The following is a 19,526-nucleotide window of genomic DNA, read 5'->3' as shown; positions in this document are numbered from 1 at the left end:
ATCGCTCAATTTCTTTATTGGCAAATATGACGTTTTTTCCCCCCTACCATTTCTTGATGGAAGCGGGTTGGTGTTTACCAAGATTTTGTCCAGGCACATAAACCCGTTATTGTAAACGTTCCCCCGCGCGCGCTCCCACCCTCAAGACACTGCAAGAAATTAATTTGGCGGATAACGAGTACTTGTTTCCGATATTGTTGCAGCTCAAATATGCACAGCGTAAGCAATATCGTGTTTTACATTGTACCTGGCCAATTGGGGCCATTTAGGACTGTCGCCTCGGACTAACAACCCGGGGTATATATTTATCTATTGACCGAGGCCCTTGAAGACACAGCAATTGCTGGTCCTACACGTCCCTTATTAAATTCTCAAGTAGGAGACTTTGTAAGATCTCATTCAGCAGGATGATATAGGATGAAGGACCTGGTATATAAATGACTTCAGCTAGCAAACTCGCCAAACGAACCAGATAAGGACGAACCCATTTGTCTTTTTCTCACCTCCCTAAATCTCCACGACACTTTTTTTTTAATATCCTTGGTCTCGTAGCTTACTTAATAATGTTTTTTTCCCCATACTTTCCTTCAGTGACTAAACACTAACGGAGTTTATTCAATATACACAAGTCTATGTTCAAAAGAAGTACCATATCCGAATATCACAACGCACCGCCACATCGTACGTACCTATTCAGGCACAATCATCTTTTGAAACTTATAAGAGACGGACAATTTTTAATTATCACTCTTGAGGACTTGAAATATAAATCAGTCATTCAATTACAAGGAATTGTTCCTTTGCGAATGGCATAACTGTCACCAAGTATTAAGTTTGTAGGATGCTGTCGTTGCACTTTTTTAGTCAGTTTCAAGTTCAGAATGCGATTCGTTTGTGGCAAACTTATACAACACGCATGTTTTGTTTTTTAATTAAACACCTTGAAATTGTTCCTTTGCGAATGACATAACTGTTACCAAGTATTAAGTTTGTAGGATGCTGTCATTGCACTTTTTTTAGTCGGTTTCAAGTTCAGAATGCGATTCGTTTTTGGTTTCAAACTTATACTGCACGCATGTTTTGTATTTTAAGCACCTTGAACCGGACTATCGAAAGTTAGAAACTAAAGAGTGTGCAAAGGAAGTATATCACATAAAAACATGCAAGTGTTTGAATCTGAATTGTTACGGAACACCAATAATCTGAAGAAAAGCAATGGATTCAAAATGAAGATATGCCTGGATAAACGCACTTCATCATAGATGACTTACAATAACCCTCAATAACCTATCTCAATATTGCAAGCCTTTCTATAAAGCTTCAGGCCTTCTGCCATATTATCGCCTCCTCCGTTTGGAAATTGGAAAATTCATCCCTCATCCAGCTGGACTTGGAAATTCTTGGATTCAATAGAGTTTTGAATTGGCACTGAAGCCGAAGGCACAGTGCTGTAGTTTGTTGAGAGGATTAAAACAAGAAAAGATCCTCGATGCATACAATGACTAAGCCTTAGAGCCTTGCTTTCAATGCTGATTTGAAATTTGTCTGTTACCCAATCTTAACCTACCTCAGAAAATCTTTCGTCCTTCACTGCTACTGTTTCTGTCTTTACGACGTCGTGGTTCTCACCATGATGCATACTCCAAGTTTATGCTGAACCACACAGGTCTTGTGCAAAATTGAACTGACAACAGTTTTCCTTTCATTTATATTTTTTTCAATCAAAATTAGGGAGGCTTCACCAGGAAGTACTCTCTGGCTTCCAAGACTGGCACCTTGCTTCCTGAGTTCCCCAGCGCAGCATCGCTGGTCCTACCATACAGCATCCCAAAGGAAAAGGTACCAGACTTGACAATAACTGCCTGATGAAAATCTGCAACCAGGAAAACATTGTGACATTTTCATTTTACTTCTAATTTAATAAATGTCGTGTATTTTTGTAGGAGTCACTCAATATCTTTTGGAGATATGGTGGATATAAAAAGAGGGGGCTATTAAGAGTTTAAATAAGTTCTTTAAAATATCATATGACCATTGTCTCAAAATTGCGATTTTGTTTTTTGGATAATTTTTTTTTTTTTTTTGATTTTCTTTTCAGGTGGAGACCCTGCTAATGATGTACAAGACACACTGTCAGTGCATCTTGGATACGATTATCAACTCAAATTTTGAAGAGGTAAATTTACTTTTAACAAAGCCATCCCAGCAGTCAAAATCACGCAAGTTACTGTTTTAACAGATAAGAGCCTACTGCCTACATAAACCAACTTTGACTGGCTGCAACTATTTATGCAACTCGATACAGCTTTGCCTTGACTGTTGGCGATTGATAAGCAGCTATACCTATATAAGTTACCTTCTTTTGTCTGTTGATGGAATGTGACTGGTCAGTGCTTATCAAAAATATGATCTGACTTTTGGTGACTAGCATGTTGTAGTCCAAAAATTTGGGACTCTTATCTTTGATTGAGAGTCCCAAAACTTAAGGTATTGAAAACATGCAACGAAAGAAAATAGTCTGATATGGCACATAGAACAAACAGTCCAACACCGCTTCAGTGATGTGTCAATCAAGTGTGTAAAAAGAAACATCTGGTACCAGTCTCTATTTGTACACATATCTCCATAGTCTGCCACCAGGCTAGCGAAGAGGCCAGTTGAACAGTTTGTATGTAGGCCTACTAGTCTAGTCTTAGGCTTCAAATTGAAATCACTTGAAAGAAAATTCTCCTTTAAAATTGAATTGAGACTTCAAAGTTGGTTGGTGAAATACTGAGGACCTCGTCTTTGCCTCATGTAAAACTTTGAGAATTTTGTCTGCAAATGAGTGAGCAAAATTGGCGCGAATTTGTTTTGCATGTTTTTCATTATTCAAGGTCCCACTGGTCTCAAAATGTCTAGCCACACACGCATCCGAGCCCCATGCCTGGACTCGAACCCATAAGGTTTACCCACAAACCATACATTCGATGCGTTAGACCACCAGGCCACTCCATGTTACTCGCTGCTAAGAACATTAATTAATACTACAATACATTTGCTTAATACTGACCACCAGATCCAGAATTTCTTGCTGCATTTCTGGCAAGGCATGCCAGACCATCTGCTGCCGTTGCTAGACAGCTCGGTTATCATCGACATGATCTGCATCTGCGACTCCATCCTATACAAAACAACGGTGGAGATCCTGATACCAGCGACGATGCAGGAAATGCCTGAAGGGTGAGTACCAGCTAGCAACGGTCAAAGGTCATGAGCCATAGCCTCTTTCACTATTGGATATGGGGGGGGGGGTTCTTGCAAGTTAACATATCATTAGTATGTTGCAATAACATTTACAATGCACAAATTCACCAGAGAAACCTACAAACGTAAAGCATGATTAACTTTTAATACGAATTTATAAATAGAAATACGATTACGTCCAGTAATTTATGCTCCAAAAAGGACGTGCGGCCGGGTTTATCAAAAAGGGTGGCCCAAACAAAAGAAATTATTGTGTACACATTATAATCTTGAGCATTGTCACTGTGGTTACATTTTAAAGGGTGGCTCGTCAAGTAATACCTCCATTGCATCGCTGCAGACATTGATGGCTGAACATTTTAATTCAAAACATAAGCTCGAAACTATCTCTTTCCAATTCTGATGTAGTGATAATTCACAGGAACATTTTGAGTCCGCGGTCACAAGACTTAAATCACAAGTCAGTTCACAAGTCCTGTCACAACTAGTGGAGAAACAATAACAAGGGATGCCCGTAGGCTATCTTATGGATGACTTGTGATGTCTTGTGATTGTCTTGTGATTGTCTTGCAATAACTTGCGATCAATCTTAATCACCCCGACAACACTGCTTGATGCTTTATCTTTGAATTACTTATGTCACAGACTCTTGGCTGATATTCGTAACTTTGCTAAACATTGGGAGCAGTGGTTATGCTCATCGTTGGAACACCTTCCGGAGGCCGTCAGCCAGTCTAAACTTCCTGTGGCTAGACGCTTCGTCCAGTCGTTAAGAAGACAGACATCATTTCTTCATTTAGCTCAGGTCAGACAGTTACCTTAGTATCCATGATAGTAATAAAGTCTACTTATTGATATGATTCTGAAAAGTTCATTTACTGAACGGTGTTAAATGTAAGTTAGTGTACCTCTCTGACCTTTTCATTCTCGATTCTTTTTTTTTAAGAGAAAAATGGCGATGTTTATAATCTGTAAAGGAGATATATCTGTTTTATCACATGAAAATATCTCTTTTATCAGGTGGTCATATACCGGTATGTATTATCAGATGGAAATATCTGTAGTATCTTGTGGAAATATCTCTTATATGGCTATATCTTTACCTACAGACGTCTAGGCCAGTGTTATTCGATCAACAGTTGATCGATCAGATGATTTCTGATTTGGATAAAGTGGATCTGCACAGCATCGGCTCCCAGGCGCTACTGACGGCTTCAACGGACGAGTCAGACATGGAGCTCAATGCAGAATGTAAGAAAATATGTCAAACATCATTCAACAACGCATAAAATTCACAATATTGGTAAACAAACCCTAGGTGTGTTGCATTGGACCATTGGGCAAATTCCAACCCTTGTCATCGGACAGCTGAAATAAAGACTAATATGCAACTCATATGAAAATATTTGGAGGTATTCTTATAATGTGCGACTGTCAAGCTGATAACCTTGTGATTTTTTTTCAAATAATTTCAGTCTTGAAGGAGTTTAAAGAGTTACTGAAGAAGCAGGCGACGGTGGAAGCCTTCACGGAGTGGCTGGATCAGGTTGTTGAGAGCAAAGTTATCAAGGTTGGTGAAATGGTAATTTTCCTTCTGTAGTAGCATTTTAAAAGCACACAGATCGTCGAAGATCACCGTGGTCCGATTGTTACAGTGTCCAACTCATGTGTGACGGTACGTGGGTTTGTGCCCTGACTGCGAACTTGGTGCTTGTGTTCTTGGGCAAGACACTTTACCGCAATAGACTGTCTCCACCCAGGAGTATAAATGGGTACCTGTGAAGATACAGACCACATTGTGCTTATGTCGAGCTACTGCAAAGCGGTCTTGTGGCCTGATGAACAGGGGTAATTATTATTGTGAAGCACTTTGAGACTGTGGTGTTATCACATTAACGAAATCTTGTCTTAGTTAAACTTCAACTAAAGGTTCCCTGTTTGTTCTAATGACATGTTAGTATGCAAGAAGTAGACAAGCTAACGCTGTCTGTACAGCAACTTTAGTCTGAAAAAAAAAATGATTTTTGTTCTTCTTGATGAAATTCTTCTCAAATTAACTTGGAAAGATTTGAGGTGTCTTCTTATTGTGTAACGTCTGGCTGTACTTATTTTGGTTGCAGCCCGGTAAACAGAACGGAAGATCCATGAAGAAACGAGCACAAGACTTTCTCCTCAAATGGTCGTTCTTCGGCGCCCGGGTCATGCACAACCTGACGCTCAATAATGCACAGAGCTTCGGTAAGGTCTCGAACATTAACTTCCTGTAACAGAATTAGACTAAGCAAGTTTCAAAGCGCCAGGATGTATTCCAGTCCATCACAAGCCCCTGCAAGACCATCACAAGTCCTCCAGTCCCAATTCAAACCATTAGCTAGTAACATGAGCTTTGGCAAAACATGCCTTTGTTAGTGTTCATCCTCTTTTGGGTTTGGACTTGTGGTGGACTTGTGATGGACTCAACTAGGCTACATCCCTGCAGAACGCACATCTCTTGCATCTTTCACGCGTCTGGTCTACACAATGGGCCGGACTTAGGTTATTCAATGGCGTTATGAGGTTATCATATACGATAGCACTGCCCAGCGAACAAGTGAAAGTCAGTCGCACTGTAATTAAGTAATGAAGTACATAGCGGAAACTAGGCTGCCCTCTACGGTGCCAGCAAAAATTTAAAAGAAAAGTTGAAGTTTTGCTTATGCATAAATGAAAAAAGTGTAACCTTTAATCAATGAGAGACAGTTAAGCGCTACTTGGGATTTTCTCTACGAACCATACTTCACTTAGTCTTGGAAGACTAGTCAACAGATGATATCATGTCGTTCGTTCCTTGTGTGTAAAAATTCGTCATTGGCTGGAGCACTTCTGATTGTTTTGAACTTATTCATTTTGACAGCCTCGTTCCATCTCATTCGGATGTTACTGGACGAGTACATCTTACTTGCTGTCGAGCAACAATTTAACACTGAGAAGGATAACGATCTACAGAACCGACTGGAGAAACACATGAAGGTTGCTGGTAAGAACGGTAAACACGTTGACAATTCTTTTATCTCATTAGCCAAAAGAAAAAGCCAATGAAGTCCTATTACATTTTCACAATCAAGTTTGTACTTTTTGTCTTTGTACCAAATATAGAGCTTTTGAGCGACCGGTGAATAAACCTGAAAATGCATATTTCAAATCTTACACCCATCATCTAGTGATGGTCAAGGAGATAACAGACTAGGAGATTTGGATCATTTCTCTGTATCATGTTTTAGAAATCATGGTTCTGTTACAGACAGTAATACTTCAATTCATGACGTCGGAATTACCACATGCATTTCTCTGTATCTTAGAACTGTCAGTTTCAGATGCAAACATGTTTTGTCTGTTTTGTTTACCCAGATCCCAACAACCCACAAAGACCTTTATCGAACCAACCAGGCACGTGCTTCTTGGCGAACCGCAACAACATCATGTCTCGTCCGAACCAAGGATTTTCAGACCAATCTCCGGTCAAACGAGAAGACTATGTCGAACGGTATCCCGGTGGTACATACACCGGACACACGGTCATTGCTGAGAAAGACTCCTATACGATCCCTGGACATTATGGCACTCAACCGTCCATGCCTAGCCCAGGCAGTGCCGCAAGGAGCAATGCTATGTTAACTCCGCCCATCTCACCAATCGTGGTCAACCCAATGCGCAACTCAGTCATCAACCAGGGTCACGTGGGCGTCAACGCGCGCAATCCAACCAATCCCTCCTCCCTCGTGCCTCCCGCAATGCACCACGGCGCGTATCCCTACCTGGGTCACGTGGGGCAAAACCAGGATCCTTATTCGTCGGGCAGGGCGCAGGGATATCTAGGGCCGTACCAGGGAGGCGGTTGCTACCCGCCCGCCATGTTTCACTCGAACTACTCCCCCGCTGCATATCACTCCAAGAACGACGCGGACGCAGCACCGACGTATCCCTACGCGGATCCTCAGTACCGTGACGACGGCTACTACAACAGCTGTGCAATGGGGACAGGACACCACGTGGAGGGCGGAGTGATACAGGCAACGGGTGCGGTGCACGGCAGCAGTGCCTTCAATGTTGTGGGCAATATACCGTCTACCTACGCCTTTACAAATGGATACCAAAATGCAGGTATGTGAACTTTGAAAATAAGCATGAAAATAAATTATTCTAAACCTTAAGACGTGCACCCTCCTATGAAGAATATTAATGTCCACAAACATTGGGATTACACTGAGATTTTCAGAAGTATACGGAGGCGAAGTTCTTCAACTAATTCAATATTTTTTTTATCAAGACGAAGTTTCATCTTCTACCGAAGTAAAAATCTGTATACAATTCAAGCGTCTACAATTGTTGTAGGCTGCTTTTGCACACAGTTTAACCTTGTGGGTAGCATGGTTCTCGATCCCTTTATTATTGATAATGACAGGAATGCGGGAACCAGTGTATACCCTGCGACAGCTGAATTTTTGTCGCGCTGCAAATTCGCAAAGTTTGCCACTAAACATTGGCCAAAGGCCGCTTCGATATCCCATTCTTTTAAGTGTATAACTTTTTAAATTCTACAAAAATAACAATTGAAACAATTAGGATAGGACTGGAAAATAGAGCGGACATTATTTCTTAAAGAAAAGGTAACATTACTTAGCTATATTATATAATCTTGACGAAGTTTGTAAAGTATTATTCCAGCACAGAAGAGCAACAAATCTAACAGGGTATTATATTCATATACCTTAGTCTCACCGACAAAGACGAAAAACTAACGACTGTTGTAACTGTCTTACACAGGATACTACTCACAAGGTGCTTACAACCATGAACATCCGGGTCACAAGGACGTGGAGCACGTGTCTGTCATCAGCAGCACGCATGCGCAGAGGGTGCGACCCGAGAGAGGACATGCGCAGTTCAACGAGATCAACGATCCGTTGAATATTTTAGATCGTCCGGCAGTGACGAGAGGAAACAAAGAGGATCTCATCTACGGTGTGACGAGCCAGGCTAGCTGCCATGATCCTACAGGTACCATTGAATTCATGTTTCGTTCTATGTATGGTTATCATCATGGTGGTGTGGAAATGTGGCTAGTTGGCCTTGTGGTTAGGGTTTGTGACTCATGTTCAGAGGGTCAGAGGTTCGAATCCTGCCTCTTCCATGTATACCGCCATTCATGCTTCTATATACATGATTCCTTTAATCTATTCATGGAGGTAGAATTGGTCGTGTTGGTAGCGTTTAAGATTCATGATCATGATGCAACTGGTCACGTGTGGTGTCTTTGGGCAAGCTACTTTACTCCCACTTGCCTCACTCCACCCAGGAGTGTAAGGGTGCCGACATTAGCCGAGGAGTATCCTGCGATGGAATTGCATACTTTAAACCACCCACCATGGACATACTTTAAACCACCCACCATGGAATTTATGTATGTGCCTGATAACTGACATTGCTCGTCCAAGCGTTATGCACACGTAAAGCCTAGTTTCCACGTTAGGATTATCCAGATTATGCAGACAGTGCGCGGAGCCGATCGTCTGCGAGATAGTTCGCGTCTGTCTGGGTTGTCGGTCACATTTGCAGATTAAATGTTTCCATGTCTGCGTTGCATTTTGGGTCTTGTTTGCGTTGCTCTCTACGTTTCTTACCTCTGTATGAAAACTAGTTTTCCTTATCTCAACGAGTGATGTTGTCTTTACTATATCTTCAACAGGTAACCAGGCGTCACAGTCCCCATCATGCAACGGGGTTCGACGTCACCCTGAGAATCTGATTGGCCAGAGCGACTACATTCCGGTGCCAGGGGTCAGCATGTACCACGACACCACGGGGGAGATCCGACCGATCGTATCCAATCAACATAGCACTTCGCACGCAAGCCATCACCCTCAACCAAACGGCACCCCTATTGAGAATAATGAGCAGGGCTCGTCACTTCCGCCAATCAATACAGTCTTTAATATAGATGGTTAGAAGCCAATGCACCGATTTAAGCCAAAGCAGATTTCAAATGTTTAACTTTGAGAATAGGTGATAACATTTTGTTTGGACTTTTCTACAAATAAAACTTTCAACTTGTTGGTACGTTATGTACAAATTCTGATTAACTAGGGGCAAAAACTACCATGATTATAGTGCATTGGTTTCTCAAATTGATCTTCATTAAACACCTCATTAAATCCTTGTCATCTGATTGGTGGGTTTTTGATTACGTGGGTCGTTGATCACGTTGGTAAAAACGATTTGACCAAATGATATAATAATCATTTTTATAACGTTCGAGCTTTTTCCCTACAGATATATATTTGTACATATTAACATTAAATTAAAAAAAAACACTACACAAAGGAATTTTGTACAAAGGTGATATTTTGCCGTGCCCCAACAAAAAATAAATAGTTTTGGTTCTTTAAGATAATCTATACGAATTGATAATTCATTCGTAAAACAATCTTTGGTGAAAATACAAAAAGAGCAACTTTTATTTATTCCCAAGTGACCGGTTTTTTTTTTGGTGCCGGGATTGTTTTTTGGTACCGTGTGAATGTTCATTGCATTCGTGTTTCCAATGCAACAAATTAGTTCAACATAATACTTGAAACGCAACTCCTCACTTCCCAACGATTTTATTCATCTACAATTTTCATCACAAACAGTTTTTGAATATGTGATTATAGTAACAAGTTTCATAAAAAAATATCCCTTCAAATTATTCTTTCTGGCTTGCTGTCATTTGGAAAAAAATAAAGAAATGTACATGTAGGTGATTTCCAACTATCAGTAAAATTGACTGACTTTTGGAAATAAAAAGTGGTGTGGACGAAATCCCCAAAAGTGTCATATCCACTGAGCTGAAACTTCAACAGCTTTAGTTTGGAACATTCTTCTTTGGATTTTGAGTGGTGTTATCGTTGGAAACAAACAAAAATGCAAATGATTTTATATGCCTTTAATATTAAGCTTCTGATCTTGTGATGGAATATGTTGGAATTTGTTGGAATTTGTTTTAATTTAATACCATCCCATTTTGATTGCGTAATCACATCTTGGGCTTTCAATGTGACACAAACCTTGTAAAAAGTTGATCAAAATTTTAACAGTAGGTTTTTTATCATATAAAAATAGTTCGAAACGTGTATATAAACTGATTGTTTTGTGTATGGTTATTGTTTTGTTATAAAGAGTTATAAGATTCTGCATTTTGTTATAGACTGATTTTATAAGATCCCTAAGAACTTGAGGTAAATTATAACAAATGACTTCATTTTTAACAGTTGTAGATATGTTATGAATGGAACAATCCGTCCAAGTATGTACTGTCAGTCAAAATAGCTATTTTTCAGTTAACTTATAGAATTTTTATTTAGTGTTCTTATAACAGTGTAAACGAAAGTACTTCGAAATCAAAAAATAAACCATACTGTGAATCAACCATATTGTTTTCCGAAATATCTTTATTGTCATAAATTTAGACAAATGAAAAAAAAACCATACAAGTACCATGCAAATTGCTATAGGACAAGATGGTTTTAAATTCACATACATTTTTACTGCTGGCAGGTTAAACATGAAAAACGTAAAGACAAAAAGAAAAAGAAAAAACTATCTAATAAATAAATATATGTAAATCCTTTTTCTCACACGAAGTTTCACTGAATACTATTTTGTCCACATGGAAAAGTTTTTTTAGCAATGTGGTTAACAAACTTTTCATCTGAGTGTATTAATCATATTACCTGCTATGCCGTTTTAAAGGTAATATACATGTACAACATTAACCTTTTGCTGTAATTTTTAGAAATGGATTAGAAAAAAACCAAGAAAAAAAAAACGTTCTTGTAGTCTGGTTCCCTGACCCTACTTCAGACGAAACGGATCAATTTATAGATGTCAGGGAATTGTCAGGGCAGGGAACCAGACTAGCTCGCTTGCACCCAGTTATGGATTCGTAACCAATGCAAACAAAATGTGGACTAACTAAATTACGTAAATTGGGGGCAGTATATTAAAAAAAGGTCAGTTTTCCTACGATGGTCAGCCAAACATTGTTGGAAATGGATTTAAAAAATTTACTTTTCTTGACAATGACGCAACCGGGTGCCATGACTTTACAAGATGCTTACAGTCAAGTAAGGTATTTTATAATAATGTGGTAGGTATTGTTTATATTTGCGAATGGCGTAGATCACCTTTAATACATGTTCATTTTCCAAGTTTGTTTCAACAAAGTCTGGATTCAAAATGTCAGAAGGTGCTTTTTCGCGCTTTTTCTGAAACTTGTAAGCCACAAGATTCTAGGATTGAGCACAAATACTCTAAATTCAAGGCCAATCTTGTAAGTGAGGAATTTTTCCCAACTAGGGCACGTAGCTCATCCCTCTCAGCTTTAAAAAAAGCTTTTGCAGCTGGAGAGTGGCATTACAACCTCAAGAAAAACAGCTGTGCTTCAGGGAGCGCAAGAACGTACGGTCTGCGAGGTTCATTCTTCAGAACCCTCATTGATGAAGGTACTTCGGATTTAAAGAAGGCATCACAAACCTCACCAATCAGAACTGTGCTTCAGGAAGCACAAGAACGTGCGGTCTGCGAGGTTCATTCTTCGGAACCCTCATAGAAGGTACTTCGAGTTGAGAGAGGCATCACAAACCTCACCAATCACAACTGCGCTTCAGGGAGCACAAGAACGTACGGTCTGCGAGGTTCATTCTTCGAAACCCTCATAGAAGGTACTTCGAATTGAGAGAGGCATCACAAACCTCACCAATCACAACTGCACTTCAGGGAGCACAAGAACGTACGGTCTGTGAGGTTCATTCTTCGAAACCCTCATAGAAGGTACTTCGAATTGAGAGAGGCATCACAAACCTCACCAATCACAACTGCGCTTCAGGGAGCACAAGAACGTACGGTCTGCGAGGTTCATTTTTCGGAACCCTCATCAGGGTACTTCGGATTGAGAGAGGCATCACAAACCTCACCAATCACAACTGCGCTTCAGGGAGCACAAGAATGTATTGGTGTTTATTCTATTACGATGAAACATTAATAAAATGGTAATAAAACTGGGAAAAGGCAAAAGCAAAAGCAAAGCACAACACAGAAAAAGATAAACACATATTAGAACCCACAAGAAAATTTGGACTCAAATGTCGAAAGACGGTTGTCCTGAAACTTGTAAGAAACAAGATTCTTAGATGAAACACAAAAGATAAGACTCAAGTCAAGGAAGATCTTATGAAGAATGACTACAAGTGACAGGCACATTCATCAACGCAGACAGACGAAAGTGTTGCCAAAAACGAAGACACTGTCACCAAACAAGGCAAGTACTCAGTTCTTTAGCAAACATGGAATATGATGAACTCATGGATTTTAAGACTTCGATGCTGCTCATAACTTTCATAGCCGTGAAAAGCCATGGCAGCAAAATCCTACAAGAAGTGGCGTAAACAAACTGTAGGGATTCAACAAGCTTATGCTGAGACAGTCGATTAAGAAACACAATGTTCTTATCAATGAGTCAAGATGATTCAAAAATTATACATTCACACAAAAAATATTACCAAGAAATGTTGACATGTCTTGGTGATTTAGAAGAAAGTGGTTCAACTGGTAAAATCGTGCCAGTAAAACCCAAGGCAGATCTACCCTCTCTCCTGGGTAAAACCAAATCAAAGTCCAAACTTACCAGCGATGACCTAAGCATCTGCTGAGTAAGAAACACGTTGTAAACTCTCTTTTGGGTAAAACCAAATCAAAATCTAAACTTACTGGCAATGACCTACACAGGCATCTGCTGAGTAAGGTACACTCCTCTCAGGCAATCAGCTTTCCTTTAGTTAGAAATTCAGCTAGTATATAAACCTGAAGGGAAGCTGCTCAAAATTTAGACAAGTTGTAGCTATGAGGGGATTGGGAAGCATAAGGCTCGATGCTGCTCATAACTTTCATAGCCGTGAAAAGCCAGCAAAATCCTGGAAGAAGTGGCGTAAACAAACTGTAGGGATTCAACGAGCTTATGCCAATAACATACGTCTGATATCAAATTTATTTAAAAATTACCCTTTGGGAGCACAAGAATGTATTGGTGTTTATTCTATTCTGAAGAAACATAAAAAATAGTAACAAACCAAGAAAAGGAAAAAGCAAAAACAGAGCAAAACACAGAGAAAAGACAAACACATATCAGAACCCACAAGAAAATTTGGACTCAAATGTCGGAAGATGGTTGTCCTGAAACTTGTAAGAAACAAGATTCTTAGATGAAGCACAAAAGATAAGACTCAAGTCAAGGAAGATCTTATGAAGAATGACTACAAGTGACAGGCACATTCATCAACGCAGACAGACAAAAGTGTTGCCAAAAACGAAGACACTGTCACCAAACAAGGCAAGTACTCAATTCTTTAGCGACCAAGGAATATGATGAACTCATGGATTTTAAGACTTCGATGCTGCTCATAACTTTCATAGCCGTGAAAAGCCAGCAAAATCCTGGAAGAAGTGGCGTACACAAACTGTAGGGATTCAACAAGCTTATGCTGAGAAAGTCGATAAAGAAACACAATGTTGTTATCAATGGAGTCAAGATGACTTAAAAATTATACATTCACACACAAAATATTACCAAGAAATGTTGACATGTCTTGGTGATTTGGAAGAAAGTGGTCCAACTGGTGAAATCATGCCAGTAAAGCCCAAGGGAGAAGTGGCGTAAACAAACTGTAGGGATTCAACAAGCTTACGCTAACAACATACGTCTGATATCAAATTTATTAAAAAATTACCCTTTGTTTGGAAAATTAGGAGTGTCATTTAAAACAATTTACAATCTTAGAAATAACAGAAGGTGGTCATCCTGAAACTTGAAAGCCAAAAGATAGATAACACTCAAACTATTAGACTGCATTCAAGGACGATATTGTAAGTGAAGAATGCTACAAGTGACAGGCCCGCTTATCAATTATTCTTCAAACCCTTAAGAAAGTCTGGATTGAAATTTCAGAAGGCGGTCGTCATGAAACTTGTAAGCCACAAGATTGTTAGATAACAATCAAACAATAAGACTCAATTCAAGGACGAATTTGTATAAAGTGAAGAATGCTACAAGTGACAAGCCTGCTAATCAATTATTCTTCAGAACCCTCCACAAAGTCTGGATTGAATGACAGAAAGCGGTCTCCTGAAACTTGTAAGCCAAAAGATTGTTAGATAACATTCAAACTATTAGACTAATTCATGGACGATCTTGTAAGTGAAGAATGCTACAAGTGACAAGCCCGCTAATCAATTATTCTTCAGAACCCTCCACAAAGTCTGGATTGAATGACAGAAAGCGGTCTCCTGAAACTTGTAAGCCAAAAGATTGTTAGATAACATTCAAACTATTAGACTAATTCATGGACGATCTTGTAAGTGAAGAATGCTACAAGTGACAAGCCCGCTAATCAATTATTCTTCAGAACCCTCCACAAAGTCTGGATTGAATGTCAGAAGGCGATCGTCCTGAAACTTGTAAGCCAAAACATTGTTAGATAACAATCAAACAATAACACTCAATTCAAGGACGATTTTGTATCCAAGTGAAGAAAGATAGAAGTGACAGGTCTGCTTATCAAATATTCCTCAGAACCCTCAACAAAGTCTGGACTGAAATGTCAGAAGGTGGCTGTTCTGAAACTTGAGCACAATGTGACATGTCACAACATAGATGAGGAGGGGCTGGTTGTTGTGCCGGTTGCTGCTTTTGCGGCAGTAGGGGAGCGCTGCTGCCGCAAAGAGTGTGTCACTTGGCATCCCCGGGGGAAGAGAGGGGCTCCTTGAGGACAGACCGGGGGGGGGGGGGGGGGGGGGGGGATTCAGGGAGAGACTACACCTGGACATCCACTACCTGCGCAGGCTACTCATGAAAGACAAGAAAAAGACAGTTCTAGTGGAACCTAGTGGAAGATTTAGCTCAAAAAAAATCACAAATTTATGATATCAATGACTGAAAAATTAAGAAATACTATATGATCATGCTGGTAACTAAATGGTTTATATTGAGATGTGGAGCCAAGCATTGGCAAAAGACCAACTAATATCTTAGATCATTGGCTGATGATTAAAGAAAGACGGCACTGCTCCCAAATAAACAATGTAACTGCCGCAGAAATAAGGGTGTGCCTTCATCTGTTGGTGTGAAGAAGTTTTCCCTGACTAACAGGAACATAGGTCATCCATTTCAACTTTGAAAGAGTGGATAAACAAGAAGATACGATGGATTTTCTATACATTCCTTCAAAAACAGAACTGGACTACGGTTTTGAGATTATGGTTGCACGTTCATATTCAAGAAGGAAGCTTGAGGTTGTAAACTCAGACATCGCTCAGCTCTGCTCTGTGACATACACATTATCAGCTGCTCAAAACTTGGAATGCAAGCTCAGGAAAAACACCTGTGCATGGTATGAATGTTGTTATTTTTTGTGTTAGCAGAGTAAACAGTAAATAGGGGAAATGCAAACCACCTGTATTGGTGAAAATACATTGGCATGGAATAGTCACAAACTACTCCTGTATGTATACACATGTAGGTGCGTTCCATTTGGTTTGTTGTAGAAATATCTATTCCATAACTCAGAATGGCATTCATATTACCCACACTGATGATGTTAAATTACATCATAATATTAAGTCTTTTTGCAAGAAGTTTAATACTTTATAAATTTTGTGAAATAAATTCATATGATGCATCATTTGAGACGACGTTCACAGACCGTGCATCCTGTAGCCTACACTACACGCTACACAATACTGAGCATGCGCAGACGTAACATCAATGATATATGGAACTAGCTTCCGCCTCACACACGTACACCTAAGTTTCATTCCACTTTCAAGATACCACTGAACCTAATGACCACTGACAGGCCAATGTGCAATATCAAACGAGGCTCTGGCCTAGCAACCCTACTTCAACATTGCACAGCCATCTTCTGGGATGAGGCTACAATGGCTCATAAAACTGCTCTCGAAGCACTAGACCGCACCCTTCAAGACATCCGTAACTGCACATCCATATTTGGCGGTATTCTACTCATCCTCTCAGGTGACTTTCGCCAAATACTACCAGTCATTCCTCAAGGGACCCGTGCAAACGAAATACACGCTTCCATCAAATCATCCCATCTATGGCAACATGTACAGAGGCACTCCCTTACCACAAACATGAGAGTTCATTTGAAGAGCGCAAGCAACACCAAAGAATTTGCTGCCCTTCTTCTCACAATCGGCAATGGGACACTACCATCCACAGATGGTACAACTGTACAAATCCCAAAAGCACTTGGCTTAAACCTACCATCACCAGAAGACCTCCTGAACCATGTATACCCCGACATACACCTCCATGCACACAACATCGAATGGCTCATCGAGCGTGCAATTCTGGCTCCACACAACGACACAGTCCGAGAAATCAACTGGCAACTACTTCAAAAATACCCTGGCCAAGAAACTGTCTTCACATCCATAGACACAGTCCCACAAGATGACCAAGCCGTCCAGTACCCATCAGAATTTCTTAATTCCCTGCACCCTTCTGGAATGCCACCACATCTACTTACGGTGAAGGTTGGAATACCAATCATATGCCTTCGCAACCTCACACCAACAATGGCAAACGGTACCAGAATGATTGTCACAAACATCACCCCCAACTGCCTCCAAGTGACCATTGCAACAGGACCAAACATCCTTCATTCCACGCATCCCTTTGATTCCCAGCGACTCCGTCTTGCCATTCTCCTTCAGAAGAGTCCAATTCCCTGTACAACTCTGCTTTGCCATGACCATCAACAAAGCCCAAGGCCAAACACTTGAAGTAGCCGGCCTGGACCTCAGACGTCCCTGCTTCACCCACGGTCAATTCTACGTAGCCTGCTCAAGAGTCAGAGCTGCCAGACACCTGTATTTATTCGCACCCAACAACACCACCTCCAACGTTGTATACAAAGAAATCCTCAACTAAATCAACTCCTCTACAGGTACAGTTGTCAAACCTTTCTTTCACACAAACCCAACTATCTACCCCTACAACCATCCATTCCCTCCTTTTGCTTGCTCTCCAACGCACACTCTATTAAACATCCCCCTACACAACATCTCAACGCACCATGATCGGGTACTACAGCTTGTCAATGATATATGGAACTAGCTTCTTTTCTTTTGTGGAAGATTTGGACCAAAGAGAATCGGCAATCTCTACTTATTTGTCGTCGAAGTGCGACGCTTTAGCGACGAACTTCATTCATTCAAAATTATCAGTGGACGATAAACTTTCTCTGCTTGTTTCAAAGTTTTCCTTTGATGAAGTTCTACGTGTGCGTAATTGTATTGCAACCAGTGGGATTGGAGACGCAGATCTTCTTGCTGAATGTTTGACAGCAGATGCTGAACTGTGTGCATCATTACTCGCTTTAAGTTCATAACGAGAAGAGCAAGATAATAGGAAGGAGGTGAAGCTGCTACTGCTAGTGCTACTAGTACTAGGCCTACTACTACCACTAGTGCTACTGCTACCTCTATTCGTCCTTGGCCAACTAATACCGTATTTGCTCCACCAGTTTCTAGATGCCTGGTTTGTGAGGAGAAACTCACACGCAATCATGTGATTACGACTGTGAAATATTTTTCGTTCACTGGTCTTGATGAGTCTGCCAAGAAAATTACTTTGCGGTGCCGTCCCTGCAAGCTAGTGTACGACTGGTACGAGTACGGTAGCAAGACAACATACTGGAAACTGTATGACGAGCAACGTCCGGCTGTACAGGCTAGCGACACTGTGTTCGTTTGTGTGCTGTTTGATTTACCTTGGTTCTGAATTTGTTAAGTTGTGGGAGTCAAGTAAGCACTATTGCTGCAGCAGGGAGTAGGGAGGGGCTATGTTGGGTTGAAGATGTTTTCCTGACTGGGACATGCATCTCATCCATCTCAAAAACTTTCACCATGGCAGAGCAACAAAACCAGCAGATGATTCAAGAAGTCTACCTTGGTACATGTGGCATTTGCCCCATACACGGGCCTTGGAGCCCTCTTCCATGGCCTTGCCAGCTAAAAGTCATAGTATAAAAGAAGTTTTACTGACAAGGGGACGTATAACATCCGTCTTGACTGTAAAACCACAAGAAAATCGGTGTCACAACCTATATCTTTGTTTCACACTCTAGAAATCAACAGTTTGACAAGTGTTTGAAGGAAAACGTTTAATGAAACGTCCAACATCATGTGAAGAAGTTTTCCTGACGAGAGGATACATCACTATTGATTGATCACTATTGGATATTTGATACAGTGGATGATGAAAGGACTACTACGTCTGCCCCCCAAGCCATCAGCAGAATATTTGAGCCAAAGTAGTGTTGTCACTCTCAGGCTCAAGAAAGCAAGAAGATGAAACGTGACAGCGATGATCAGAACGAGGCTGCACCTGTAAGACGTTTCGTTCAAGACCAGTGATTGACTCGTAGAGGGCTACAGGTGTACACTACCAAACACTCTTCCTATCGCTAGAAGCAAAGAAGGCAAGAACTGTGAGGAACTTTCATTTAACATTATTCAGTCGATATTTGTTTCTTGTTTTCATAAGAACGCGAAGCAATTTGCAACAGCTGTCAACTGCAAGTAGTAGAAGACGTCACCCTGAAAAATCACGAATGTCTGATGCACTTATCTGCCTCAGTGCACTAAATGCAGCAATATATGCACCCCTGAAATTCCGGAAAATACCTCTGATGACGGGTTTCGACGCCAGCATATTAAGCAAGGTGATGTATGCTCTGCCTTTACCTAGAGCATTTCGTACCAGGTATCACAGTTTCAAGTTTAAACTTGACGTCTCACATCTAACCAGAACATAACAAAAAGTAGTAAGCAAAAAACACACCATGTTTTCTGCTACATACCGCTGCTGCATATGATGTAGACAAATCAAAGTACATCGTATTTCATTGCCAAGAATCTCATTGTTGTTATGACGAACCACAATGATACCTGTTCTCTGAACTCAAATAATTGATGGGAGAGCAGTCCAGTGCCCAGAATCCCCCGACCCCTGAAGCTGTCTTCCAAATTTTTTTTTTTCCCCTTCTTGAACGAAAAATACAGACTGGTACTTCTAGGGCTAGGCTCATCTCGAAGAAAAAAAGCAGTGATGTCATCCAACAATAGACGACAGAAAAGGAATGAAGAAGTCTGCTTTGTGTGTGGCATGTTGTGTCCAAGAAACT

The 19,526-nt window shown here is 40.5% G+C and overlaps 2 protein-coding genes and 1 long non-coding RNA gene across 5 annotated transcripts in view; 2 read left to right on the top strand and 1 right to left on the bottom strand.

Moving 5' to 3' along the window:
* Window positions 1-10,692, top strand: part of LOC119725769 (DNA-binding protein RFX6-like) — a 36,387-nt gene extending 25,695 nt beyond the window's left edge. Inside the window, exons 7-17 of one of the 3 annotated variants that reach the window (XM_038197338.1) lie at window positions 1,732-1,839; window positions 2,099-2,176; window positions 3,059-3,222; window positions 3,892-4,051; window positions 4,356-4,497; window positions 4,722-4,816; window positions 5,379-5,484; window positions 6,140-6,271; window positions 6,634-7,386; window positions 8,050-8,283; window positions 8,972-10,692. In XM_038197338.1, the coding sequence (XP_038053266.1) occupies window positions 1,732-1,839; window positions 2,099-2,176; window positions 3,059-3,222; window positions 3,892-4,051; window positions 4,356-4,497; window positions 4,722-4,816; window positions 5,379-5,484; window positions 6,140-6,271; window positions 6,634-7,386; window positions 8,050-8,283; window positions 8,972-9,231 (2,232 nt within the window). In that variant the 3' untranslated portion in view covers window positions 9,232-10,692. Of the gene's footprint in view, window positions 1-1,731; window positions 1,840-2,098; window positions 2,177-3,058; window positions 3,223-3,891; window positions 4,052-4,355; window positions 4,498-4,721; window positions 4,817-5,366; window positions 5,485-6,139; window positions 6,272-6,633; window positions 7,387-8,049; window positions 8,284-8,971 lie in introns of all 3 variants that reach the window. The other 2 variants (XM_038197337.1, XM_038197336.1) reach the window with 2 other exon arrangements.
* A 2-nt stretch (window positions 10,693-10,694) lies between these two features.
* On the bottom strand, window positions 10,695-15,302 carry LOC119725773. Its single transcript, XR_005270733.1, has 2 exons — window positions 11,906-15,302; window positions 10,695-11,796 (listed from the first exon to the last, which is right to left on the bottom strand). It is a non-coding gene; the product is annotated as an uncharacterized LOC119725773 (long non-coding RNA).
* Window positions 15,303-16,467: 1,165 nt separating this feature from the next.
* Window positions 16,468-17,121, top strand: LOC119725411. The gene has a single exon (XM_038196815.1). It carries the CDS (start codon window positions 16,468-16,470, stop codon window positions 17,119-17,121), a length of 654 nt encoding a protein of 217 aa, XP_038052743.1.
* The last annotated feature ends 2,405 nt before the right edge of the window (window positions 17,122-19,526 follow it).

Source organism: Patiria miniata, unplaced genomic scaffold (genome assembly GCF_015706575.1).
Source record: "Patiria miniata isolate m_02_andy unplaced genomic scaffold, ASM1570657v1 HiC_scaffold_19, whole genome shotgun sequence".
NCBI lineage: Eukaryota > Metazoa > Echinodermata > Asteroidea > Valvatida > Asterinidae > Patiria > Patiria miniata.
The sequence above is the reverse complement of the archived record's forward strand: the minus strand, read 5'-3'. Positions and strand labels throughout refer to the sequence as shown.